General features: G+C 40.9%; 1 protein-coding gene across 2 annotated transcripts in view; it reads left to right on the plus strand.

Annotated features, from left to right (window-relative positions):
- The window catches only part of whrnb (whirlin b), an 84603-nt gene that overhangs the window by 54150 nt on the left and 16846 nt on the right, over positions 1 to 13607 (plus strand). For both annotated transcript variants that reach the window (XM_030059913.1, XM_030059914.1), the window contains exons 4-5: positions 1330 to 1598; positions 5604 to 5640. In XM_030059913.1, the coding sequence (XP_029915773.1) occupies positions 1330 to 1598; positions 5604 to 5640 (306 nt within the window). The remainder of the gene's footprint in view (positions 1 to 1329; positions 1599 to 5603; positions 5641 to 13607) is intronic.

Raw genomic sequence — 13607 nt, forward strand, 5'->3', positions numbered from 1 at the left:
TACGAAGAAGTGGAGCACAACTAAAGCTTTGCCCAGTAACATGGACATGCAGGCCAGACCTGAAATGGGGTCACTGCGACAATGATTTAACCTTAGTGGTACGTGTCCCAGTCTGCATTTTAAAATCAGCGAGGATGTGTATAACACTATACACTGTAACAGCCAAGTAGACACCTAAAATTCTGTTTTTGAGAAATAGCCCAAATCTCAAAGACAGGTAAGTATAATGTCATTATTATATCAGCATCAGCTTCAGGTCATGCCTGTGGTGGCACAAATTGTGAAACTGTTGCTGCACAGGAGTTCCTGGGACTCTGATGTTTTCTTTCTCTGATTTTTTTTTCACACACTGTATTCCTCTATACAGGGAATACCCCACGGCAGGCCTTTCAATTTGCTTTTTATTCATTTTCTCACACAGTGATAAGCCACAGTTATTTGGCTTCACATTCATGGCACTGCTTTTATAAACTGATGCATTTGGCAGGAGGGTTTATACAAGACAAACATTTCTTACAGTTTTTCCGCAATCGTTTACAAGCATTTTTCAATAATTAACTTTTTCAAAACCAGCTGCAGCGGTCACATCGCTTGAGCAAGCAGTTCACTTCACGCACAAAACGGCGTCATACAAATCAGCAGATACTGTCTGTTGAGTGAAATACAGGTATTTCAGAGTGACCCAGAATTCGGTAAGAACTAGCAATACTGCAGTGAACCTTTGTGTAATGTGGATCTTTGGTTAATAATATAAAATATACAGAGTGTACATCATTTGTTTATTTTACTTTTGCTTGTAAAAGGGTAAAATAGATCTCTTGTGTACCATGGACTATACTGAAAGAGAAGTGTGTCCATATTGACTCATTAAGGGTAACATCTTGCTCTTCATTAAGTGGCATTAACTCTAAGTGATGACTCCATGTTATGTGGGACTGGTGACAGCCTTAACACTGATACGCTAACATCAGCAGAGGCTGGTGTGTGTGAGACCAGCCTGCATTTCAGACATGCACCTCAACAAAGAAAGCACTGCAAAATCTTGCACACATCAGCACATGGAGATACTTGCCCTTGTGGCAAACAAGTGAAACTGTGAAAACTCAAGTTTCTGATGTCAGTCAGTTCGATTCAAATGGGCTTGACTGGCATGAAATACTTATTGCTTAATCATGTATACAATACATATGCAAGTTAAAACGATAGTGACAACATCAATAAAAGAGGAGAATAAAGTCTTTCTCACATCTGTGCCAGTGTATGTCGGCAGACGCACCACATGGCCATCTTCCCTCTCTAATTAAACTGGCCGCTCGCCTTCATTGCCAGGTGGGTGACCAGATCCTGGAAGTGAACGGGCGAAGCTTCATCACCATCTCCCACGACGAGGCGGTTCACATCCTCAAGACGGGGTGCCACCTGCTGATGAGGGTGAGGGACGTGGGGCGTCTGCCTCATGCCCGGACCGTGGTGGACGAGACCAAGTGGATCACCAGCCAGGCCATAGCAGAGAGCACCGCCACAGCCAACGCAAGTGCGAGCGCCCTCCCCAACCCCTCCGTCAACGCCAGTGTCAATGTTACTCCTTGCAATACAAGGTGAGCGTCAACAGCATCACACTGAATTTGAATTAGTTAATTTGTCAAGTACAGTAAATGCAATAATACGGCCTAAGAGGTGTGTTGATAACTTATATGTTAATGCACTACATACTGTCACAGGTGCCATGATTTAGCGGAAAGTAAAAAGGTGTGTAAAGTGTGACCAGAGATAGTGTGTAGAAGTAGAAGTAAAATTCCTGTTCATATTTGCCATAGCAAATGTGATAATTGGCCATAAAATCTTAACCATTCAATGTGCACTTACCATCAGCTACAACAATGTTAAATAATAGTAATAATAGTAAAAAATAATAGTAAAAAATAATTTGTCATTGCTAGCATGTTTCAAGTCAGGAGGAGGAGCATCAGCTGGGATTAGGGTTAGAATGACTTTTTTTTTTCTCTCAAAATACTACATGTACACGGTCTTGTATTTTGCCCATTTTTAATTTTTTGAGTTTTTTTTTTTTTTTTTTTTGTTCAGAATCAATTTAGATAATATCATGATGTCACAAAACCTGAATGGAGTACAACGGTCATGGAAATGTTTGGCCAGCTCAAAGAAAAATGGCGTTTGTTGTTGGTTGCTGCAGTGACAGCACATATAGAGCAGTAAAGTGTGTCACACTTTCTTGAGAACTGCGATGATGTTGTCTTGTGTCTGCTTGATGAAAGTAATGACTAAATGTAAATAGTTTCCACCAACTAGAATGTGGAAGTTATCCTGGTACAGCAGCCACAGTTCTTTGCAGATGATTCACATAAAAACACCCGCCGCTCTGACCATCCTGCTCTGTTGATTTGAGTGGGAAAGTCTGTTCTACAGTTCAAGTTCTGTGTGATCAGTCTCATCCGAGGCTGGTGCCATGCAAGCTGTAACGTTTTTGAAATACTGTTTTTTCAAAAAGTCTATGGGGAAAATGAATGGGAAACTTACTTATGCGACCTCAGTGCCGAAAACGTGGGCGTTAAAGCTCCAGCTCTACATGGGGAGATGTTCCGCCTCGAAGAATATGTGAGGCAGCCTGCAGGGGGCAACGTAGAGGAAAACTCAGTTAAACAGTAGAATGAATAGCTGTCAACTGTACTTTTCTAGAAAATCAGCTCTCTAAATTTTATATATATATATATATATATATATATATATATATATTTTTTTTTTTTTTTTTTTTTTTTTTTTTTTCTTTTTTCTTTTTTTCACGGTGATTAAGAAGAGGCCCCTTTCCGTGTGCTTAGATGAATGCAATCTGGAATCATTTAGGGGGAAAATTTTTTTTTTTTTTTTTCCTCTGGTAATGCAACTAGTCATCACCACATACACTATATTACCAAAAGTATTCGCTCACCTGCCTTTACTCATACTATGAACTGAAGTGCCATCCCATTCCTAACCCATAGAGTTCAATATGATGTCAGTCCACCTTTTGCAGCTATTACAGCTTCAACTCTTCTGGGAAGACTGTCCACAAGGTTGAGGAGAGTGTTTATAGGAATTTTTGACCATTCTTCCAAAAGCGCATTGGTGAGGTCACACACTGATGTTGGTCGAGAAGGCCTGGCTCTCAGTCTCCGCTCTAATTCATCCCAAAGGTGTTCTATTGGGTTCAGGTCAGGACTCTGTGCAGGCCAGTCAAGTTCATCCACACCAGACTCTGTCATCCATGTCTTTATGGACCTTGCTTTGTGCACTGGTGCACAGTCATGTTGGACGAGGAAGGGGCCCGCTCCAAACTGTTCCCACAAGGTTGGGAGCATGGAATTGTCCAAAATGTTTTGGTATCCTGAAGCATTCAAAGTTCCTTTCACTGGAACTAAGGGGCCAAGCCCAGCTCCTGAAAAACAACCCCACACCATAATTCCTCCTCCACCAAATTTCACAGTCGGCACAATGCAGTCTGAAATGTACCGTTCTCCTGGCAACCTCCAAACCCAGACTCGTCCATCAGATTGCCAGATGGAAAAGCGTGATTCATCACTCCAGAGAACGCGTCTCCACTGCTCTAGAGGCCAGTGGCGGCGTGCTTTACACCATTGCATCCGACGCTTTGCATTGCACTTGGTGATGTGTGGCTTGGCTGCAGCTGCTCGGCCATGGAAACCCATTCCATGAAGCTCTCTGCGTACTGTACTTGGGCTAATCTGAAGGTCACATGAAGTTTGTAGCTCTGTAGCAATTGACTGTGCAGAAAGTCGGCGACCTCTTTGCACTATGCGCTTCAGCATCCGCTGACCCCTCTCCGTCACTTTACGTGGCCTACCACTTCGTGGCTGAGTTGCTGTTGTTCCCAAACGCTTCCATTTTGTTATAATAGAGCTGACAGTTGACTGTGGAATAATTAGGAGCGAGGAAATTTCACGACTGGATTTGTTGCACAGGTGGCATCCTATGACAGTTCCACGCTGGAATTCACTGAGCTCCTGAGAGCGGCCCATTCTTTCACAAATGTCTTGTTTCACAGTCTGCATGCCTGAGTGCTTGATTTTATACACCTGTGGCCAGGCCAAGTGATTAGGACACCTGATTCTGATCATTTGAATGGGTGAGCGAATACTTTTGGTAATATAGTGTAGCCTCAGTGCTAGAGGAAATCTTATGAAATCACTATAATTTTACCACTGATTTTATGTCACCGTATAATTATGTCTTCATTATAAATTTTGGGCTGTATTACAATGACAGTAATAATTCAGTTACTGGTAAATATGTGGAATCAAATGAGGTGATCGTTTAGCTACATTGAGTGCCATATATTTTAGTCAGTGAGTGCTCAGCACTGCCCCCGATGGCCAAAAAACTATACTGCACTCTTTTTGTTCCATCTCATAGGAATCAGTGGCAGAGGTTTGGCTTTCTCTCTGTAGTCTTTAGTATGACTCTCAGTCAATAGTCATCAGAAGTCAAATAATTACCAATATCAACACAAATCAGTTCTTCTTTTTTTTTCAGACAAATACAAATTCATGCTTTATCCAACTGGTCTAGACAGGGTTACATAACGCTAAGGTTGTAGTTTGTAATTTCCCAAACTAACAATGCACATGGATGATAGTTTTGCTCAAATTACCCTTGATAATTGTATTTTTTGTGCTGTCAACATCCAGAAAGATTTGCTAACTTTTGCATTTCCTGTAGACACCACACCAGAGGAGCAGTAGCCGCCACAGACACAGAATCATTAGAGGAGGAGAGCACCACTACTGTCCTTCATAACAACTAGAGGGATGGTGTGAAATGATATCAAATTTTATAAAATGGGTGAACTATCCCTGTAATACCGATGTTGTGTAGGAGGCCTGTGACATGAAAACATTGGGATAACCTCAACACACATTTATTTGTGATTCATTTCACACTGAATCTTAAGATCATTAATTAATTCAACAAAATGAGTAAAAATCAGATCACAAAGGCAGATTACTCCACTAGCATTGAGATTATGTTACCCAGTCCAAACTGATACTAAGTCAACAACAACAAAATCTTCCCATGTGAGGGTCCCCTGGACAAAATCTCATCAAATGGAGGGTCTGTCACTGAAAATGAGTCTATTTGGGGGTCCAGGGCATGAAAGGTTTTCCCTGCTGTGGTGTTTTGTGTTTGACAGCTTCATTGTGTCTGACAGCAAACAATGTGTTGAGACTCCCCTCTCTCTCTCTCTCGACTCCCTTGTCTCATCCATCTGTCTCCCAGCCCTAATGGAACTGGGCCTGATTGAGAATTCAGGGAGGTATAAATTTCCCCGCCTGCTGCTGCCTTGGAAATCATACAAGGTGGCTCTTAGCTGCACGCTTCATTAAACGCGCGGTGCTTCACTCCCGCCTGAAGCTTGGCGAGGCTACCCAGCCGCCTGTGAGATGTTGGTGTTGGTGTTTTTAATGCATAAGAATTGGTCAGGCGTAAGGGTGTTTTTCTTGATCCTTGTATTATGTAATGAATGACATATTTCTTTGTGTGCCATCTCTTAAATCTGCCATGGGTTTTCTTCTTTTTTGTTGTTGCAGACCATCCTCAGGCAGAGCCACACCTACATTAGGAAAGGTAAGAAATGCAGCTATGTGTTACTGGTCACTGTAGAGCTTTCCTTTAACTGTGTGTCCTGTATGGTAGAACTGTCGCACTTTTCTAAGCCTTAAGAAGCTTCAGACTCCACAGCGTAAATCCGTTTTAGCAAGTTGTTAATCTTCAAATATTTCTCTAAAATATTTTCTTTTATTCAAACATAAAAGAAATAAAAGAAACAAATTTGCCACCGATTTTAAGATAATTTTGCTTTTTTCATACATGTTCAACTTGTTTCAAGAAATGTCTTGAACTGAGCGACACAAACCTGAGTTATTTATTTATCTATTTAGTTTTATGTAAGGCAGACCTGAGTGAACTGAGTGAAGTGAACTGAGTGCCATTCACACTAATGGCAGCAGTAACTGGCCCTAGCAGGCCTTGGTCTGCACATTTTTTGTCATTGGTTCAAAAAACAACCCAGATCAAAAGACACACTGGTCAAGTGCAGTGGCATATTTTCAGGCAAAATACAGGATTTTGGCTTTAATCTGTAAAGAGTAAATCAGAATTAAATCAGGTAAGGCAGAAAACTGCTGCACTTCTCTCCAGAGTTTGAAACTTTGAGACATGTTGTACATATGAGAAAAGGGCTGTTACAGCGTCTCCATGTAGGGCTAATGCATCATCAAAAAAGGACAGAAAGAAGATACTAGAGGCTTGCGTATGGTGATTGTGTCTGTAGTTAGGTGACATGTTGGCCACATTACATTACACTGTATCCATGTAATGTCTTGAGAAAGGTCTGCAGACTGAAATGTCACCCAAATACAGATACAATCACAATAAGTCTCTCTTTTCATCCTTTTTATGTTGCACGTCTGGCCTCACCCAATCAGTGAGTAGCAGCAGGTATTTTTAAGTATCTGCGGCTACACTGAAAGTTTCAACCCCTTGAGGGCAGTGCAGCAGAAGTTTTGGCTTGAACTAACTCTTCAAAGAGTGACTGAACCCCAAACCCACATCTCTGTGACGCCTGACTTCTAATAGTGAAAAGTAGTCACCACCTGTAGAGACTGATAGGTGACATCACCTGCCACCAGAGACCAGACACCCTACTTTTCACCACTAGAGGTCAGGCTTCATAAACATTTGGGGTTGGGGTTTTGTTACTCTTTAAAGCAATGTGAAAACCATAGGGGTGTAAAATGAATGCCTCTGACTGTGTTCAGTGTTTATGCTGACTGTGTTGCTCCCTCTAATATACATTATTCTAATTGTTAAGGTAGATTTCTGTGGGTTTTAAATTGGAGTGGAGCAGTCGCATTTGCGCACATTGGTCAAAGCGCATTGTAAGCATGCAGCTCCTGCTCCTCTTTGGGTTTTCTTCAGTTTGCTCCATACTAATATGACAGAAAGGTCATCTGAGCCACACCAACAGGGTAACATTCTCACTTCACTCTGTGCCATAGTGTTTGTAAAGTTCTTACAACACATTATCTGATATCACGTAGCTTTATTTGTATGGTGGTGATTGCTTTAGATAAATTCACTAGTACGTCTTTATGTTTCTGTGAATGGCTATCCATTATAAATGATAATAAACACTTCACTCCCTACATTGCCTGTTGTTTAACAGCCTATGCCACTGGGCCAATCATATTAAACACTTTTCAGACAGTAGGGCAATTAAAGAAAAAAATGGTCCATGCACACATTCCCCTGGCCCACCCATGAATGGAATCCTGGTGGTGCCGCCACTGGTCATCCCATTGGCTTTTTTAATTTTCTCTGACAAAAATAATTTATAATACGTCTCAACACTTGATTAATGGACGCTTTTTGAATGGTGCAGGCCTTGTTTGAGGTGCAGAACACATATCACCATTGACAGACCAAACAAAAGGCCCGACTCTCCCAGTCGTCCATCTAAAAATGAAATCTTTCCCCTTAATGTCAACCCAACATACTCAGAGCATCACTTCTAAAACACACAGCAACGCTTCATTCTCTCTCTGCCGATCCTATCTGGTCCTCCTATTAACGACCGGGTCTCTTTGTAGCCGTACAGCAGGGGGCCAACTGGCTATTCATGGACAACAACACAATGGCAGCCGTAATGAAAGTCATGCTGATTTTCTGCAAGGTCTGCTGAGCCCCATTCAATGTAATGTGTGCACAGAGAAATCTTGATATTGCTCTCCATGATGTGATGCCCTTACAGAACCACAGCAGCACGTAGCTCATACCTATTTTAAGTGTATGAACTGTGCTCTCTTAGTGTGAAGCCAAGGCTGCAGACAAAGCGTATGTACATACATACACATATATACATATATATATACAGTACAGGCCAAAAGTTTGGACACACCTTCTCATTCAATGCGTTTTCATTATTTTCATGACTATTTACACTGTAGATTCTCACTGAAGGAATCAAAACTATGAATGAACACATGTGGAGTTATGTACTTAACAAAAAAAGGTGAAATAACATGTTTTATATTCTAGTTTCTTCAAAATAGCCACCCTTTGCTCTGATTACTGCTTTGCACACTCTTGGCATTCTCTCCATGAGCTTCAAGAGGTAGTCACCTGAAATGGTTTTCACTTCACAGGTGTGCCTTATCAGGGTTAATTAGTGGAATTTCTTGCTTTATCAATGGGGTTGAGACCATCAGTTGTGTTGTGCAGAAGTCAGGTTACTACACAGCAATTTTCCGGACTGATTGACCTTCATTTCTTAAAGTAATGATGGCCACTCGTTTTTCTTTAGTTAGCTGATTGGTTCTTGCCATAATAGGAATTTTAACAGTTGTCCAATAGGGCTGTCGGCTGTGTAGTAACCTGACTTCTTTGCTGGGTTGCTGGAGATAGAGCAAAATAAAGTCCATTCTTGTGAACAGGGCAATGCACTGGAAACAGGACCTGCTACTTACTGTTGACCATTTTGAAATCCTTTTTCATATCTGGAAGCTGCACAATTTGTTGAGCTTCCCCCCTTGCTTATTGCAATAGCATCGTAGAAATTATACGGGCAACATATTAGAATATAGAGTTGTCTCTATTCAATCTAGCCATTTTATAGTGAGCCTTCTAAAGACAGCTTTTGGCCCGATGATTTTATCAGCTGTGGTTAAGTATTGCCTATATTCTTAATTGCATATAAATATGTACTGTGTATATTCACAACTGTTATTCTTTCTTTTGTGTCTTTTAATTGTATTAAGTAATGCCTGCCATGTAAACTACAATAACCTATAATGTATTTAAGGTCGTGACTTGGCGACTTTGTAGTGTTTTTTCAATCTGAAGAAGAGCGTCACCCCACCATGGGTGCTTGAAATAAATCTGCAGAAGGAAGCCACAGCGTAAGGAATGTATTTTGCTGTATCTACACTTGTTTTTCATTATGACTCTATTACTGCAGAACCTGCCTTGATGGTTTTGTATGTGCACGGCTGTTTTGCTGTTTCACATTGTGAGTTGCAGCACCATTGCCACCAAAGAGGATGAAACCATTCCTTTCCTGCAGACAATGTGCACACCTTGTGGTCAAACCAAGAGGAATAGGAAGCGAGGGTGCAGTGGGAAAACGTGACAGCAGCATTAACATATACAGCCTGTACAGCATTGATTCTTGTAGAAAAAGGATATGTCCGTCAGCATCGTTCCCTGTTCCCTGCCTTCAGACCTTCGTCTCGCTGAATTTATTACCTTTATTCAAGTAAAGAAAGTTGATGGAGCGTACATGCTTTGCATACTGCTTCACACTGACCCTGTTGGATGCATTCACACTGCCCAGTCCAACCACAATCATCTACTGGTACTAGCTGCTACTGAGCATTTCCACTGCAGTAACTGAGGGTTAAGTTTCTTGCTCAAGGGCACATCACTTCAGAGTAGTTAAATAATAGGTGCTCTCATTCACTTTCACTCAACAAGAATGGATTTTCTAGTTTATCAACATAGTGGCCAGAGGGTTTTATGTGAGCTATTTGGCAGGGAAAGCTTGAAAGTGGCTCAGGTAGAAGTGTTTTTGTTATGTACACCAGCTAAAAATGAAGGGTGTGATGACGCTATGGATCAAAACTGATGTAACAGTTATCTAATAATCAAGGCTTTCATTATAGCCGCTCAACTCCCCCTACTTTTCTCACTGTCAGTTTTATTAATAGACTCCATTGACACTGTAAACAGATGATCATGTTAATTTGTGCACATTGCCAACCCGTCTGCATCAAAGGATCCGCTATAATTAACGAGCTATTCTTCAGAAAGGGTTCCAAATTCTATGCCTTGGGCAGTTGAGGCCTAATGAGCTTTGTAATTTAAGACTGGACGGGAGGCCATGTTGATTTAATGCAGGTCCAATGAGCATTTCAACAGCCGTCGGGTAACCATTAATGAATTAGGAAGAGGGAATAAAGGATGCGGCTCTTCAGAAGCCTCCCATGAATGCTGAATGTTCTGTGTGTCATAGCCAAGGGGGCAAGGCATATGCTGAAGTATTCAGCCTTTGCATCATAGCGAGTACAATGGGGGTACTTATCAAAGAGCAGCTTGTTACTTGATGTACAGTACTGTATATTAATCAGGCCTCCAGCTCTGTGGATGTTATTGATTAATAGTGCATGACTAGAGCATGATTGCTGGCACATTATATTAGATTTAAAGAAGATCTGAGGTAGTTATACTTACATACACACACACACACACACACACACACACACACACACATCCATAAGTGATAGCCTAGAGGGTAAATAATAGGTTTTTGACCACTGATACTGTTTTATTATTCATTAAAAATCAAGATAATAATTGAATAGTTATGTTCCTTTTTAATTATAAATTGGTCTCATCAAAGTTTTATTAAAACCATTAAACCACTACTTGCCTGTTCACTTTGTTTTGTGTCTTGTAAAGACTCCTAGCTGTTAAATCACAAACAATAAAGTACTGCATGGTTTACTTGCCTGCACTGTATTAATTGACTATAACTAAAAATAGTAACTGATACTTTTGGGTGAAAACCTCAGCTCTTCACCTTGTCAACTTTTGGCAACTAATGGCTTTGTTTTCGGCTTGATTACCATTTTTGAGGCTGTCTAGTCGGTTTCAGAGAGGGTTTCATAAGGCTGCAAAAATTGCAGAAACAAAGCAGATGCCCCTTAGACTGAAAACCATGAACATAACCTAAATATGAACATAACCAAAATCAAAAATGACACTGTTCAGTCTCCGAAGTGAGGAAGGGCAAGGAAGACAAGCTGAGGGTTCCGTCTGGGTTTTATCTTAACAACCAAGAAAGAATAAACTCAGCTATGAAAAGAACAGGAAACGCCAGTGATGCCATAACCAATGTTCCCGTTTTTTGGGAGGCAAGCCCAGAAGTCTATTCACATAAAGCTTTTTCTGGCTAGATACCCAAAAGACATGTGAATGTACATTTCTGCGACTCAGTCTGGAGGCTCATCTGGCAGCATCTACTGCAAAAAATCACATACAGAGAGCTTTTATTTGGGCACAGATGCACCTCAAAGTCTCGGTGGACAATTCTTGTCTGCCTCTAGACCAAAGTCTAATTACTGCCCTGCAAGCAACCCTCTGTTACCTCAAAATACATGGAAAATTCATGTTTGGCTATCGCATACTCTACTGTCAGCCCTTGTAGACGAGTGAAAAGGCCGACGATATATTTCCAGCATTCCATTATAGTTCCATTTCTGCCTGTAATTAACATTTGTTTTGTATCCAGATTGTGTATAGGTGGATTTAAGTGGATTGCATTAACCTTTAAAATGTATCTCCAGCTGAAACTGGAGTGCTTGTTCCCCTGTGTGAATAGAGATTCCAGTAAAAGTGACCTCTGCTTGTAATATCCACCATTGTCCTGACCAGTAATTTACAAACCAATCTGTCTGTCCCCTTTATTGATTTGTCTCCATATCTTTGCTGGATCCATCCATTTCCATTTATATTGTTGCTATACAGTATGTTGACCAGGGAAGCATTGCATTTGTTGTTAATGTGGCTAAATCCATCTCTGTCCACATTTGATCACCCAGGGTTCATGTTCTTGCCAGGTTGGAAGGTTTGTCTATGTAAACAAAACCAGTAGTGGGGCAACAGGGCTTCAGCAGAGAGCACCAATCACGGCACCCAAAATGGAACGATGATAGATGGAAAAAACAGTAATAATGACTGGAAATGATCACTGTCATCACCTCATGTTGTTTTGTTTCGTATACTTGAAAACATGGCACTCTGTCACAGATATGCTGTACTGTGGGGCAGAATCAGCTACAAGAGCCACAAGTGAATTTGCCATGGGTTGTATTGCAACCTCTAATTAAGGGCAGCTAACGAAGGACAAACAGTTCTGTCCCCCTTTTATTGATAAGAACAAACTTGGCGATGTCATCAAGCCGTAAATATAACATCTATTAGGCTACACCGATACAACAGTTAGATGGTCCACATTGCTAAGAGGTCATCAAAGAGGGGAAACTGAGAGTTCCGAATTTGGATAAGTGGCGGAAAATGAAGATCAAGATAAAAAGTTCAGAATGTCTCAAGATTTTACCTCTGTTCTCCCAGGGAGAGTATCTTACATTAGTTACAGTCATCAAATGCACTTTTCTCACCTGAAATCCTCCTCTAATCCTCTCCCAATAAAGCCATATTTTGAGAGCTTCTTGCTTCTCTAATGTAATGCATTTCCTGTAGTAGCAGGACATTTAGACAGGACATAACACGAGGATGATTTAGTCACCAATGGGATACCATAAATTTGTGTGAATGAAGTCACCACTAAAGATTTCATTTCATTTTTATTGCACAGGAAAGAAATTAAAAATACCATTACAGATTAAAACTGGCCTGACTCAGTTAAAAACGGTTTACAGGGGAGAGGACGAGTGAGTAAGTAAGTAAGGTATATGTGAACTGAAATCAGTAGGTGCAGGTATTTCCTTCAATCTTATGTTTTCACATAGGTTTATGGTGTGAGCTAAAAGAATGAGCTAAAACAGTGAAAGGTTCAATTTCAGTGTAACGTTAAGGAAAAAGAATTAAGCTTTATAGACCCAAACATTATTTGTAATGCATAATGACACAGTGGCCTTCAAAGAAAAGCCTCCAGATAGGTCATCTTCATGTTGTCCTGAGGAATCACATTTCACTTCACTGAACTGACTTCATTTGATTTCTCCTCCAACCACGGGCCCCTTACATCAGACACAATCATAGCTAAGAGTGGAACCCTGATGGAGACATGCACTTTCCTCTAACCGTAAGCTTATTGTAGTGAGTTTCCTCCTTCATCATGTCCAGACACATAAAGTCAGCCCTGCAACTTGACTCAAAGAAGCCCAAGGTCAAACGCAATCTGCAAACTCCCATAAAGTATTGATTTTTCAATCCAGTAAGCAAAAAGCCTTTCTTGATCCCCTTGATCTTTCTGTCCTTCTGTCTCTGTCCTCCTCCTATCTCAGGCTGCCTCAGAGCATTCCAGCCTTCTTTTTTTTTAAGCACAAAGAATAGCTTTCTGATTAATAGCCCTCTGCAGTCCCATTTATTAGGTTGTGTTTTTCTTGAGCTTTTTCATCACAGAACCACTGTAAGTCCAAACGATAAAGCTTATCACGCAAAAGGCTTTTAAACATTACCTTTCCGCCATCTAATGAACTGATTATTTGTTTTGCATTATTCACAGCAAAAATTTGTGGGAGTTAACCCCCCCCCCCAAACATACATACACACTTGCAAGGTCCTGTTTATTTCATAACAAAGGTTTTCACGGTTTGTGTAAAGCCGGCACTCCTTGCTGAAACTCAGTCAATCTAGCCACAGTGGAAGAGCCATTTCCAAGTCGAGCTGCTTATGAAGATAACAATGATGGAGTCCTAAAGGCAAACAAGTTCTGACTGACTCACCCTAAGGCTTTGAAGCGGAGCCTATTCCTTGAGTGTGATAAGCTCAGCCATAGCCATGTGTGTGCA

Source organism: Myripristis murdjan, chromosome 9 (genome assembly GCF_902150065.1).
Source record: "Myripristis murdjan chromosome 9, fMyrMur1.1, whole genome shotgun sequence".
Classification (NCBI taxonomy): domain Eukaryota; kingdom Metazoa; phylum Chordata; class Actinopteri; order Holocentriformes; family Holocentridae; genus Myripristis; species Myripristis murdjan.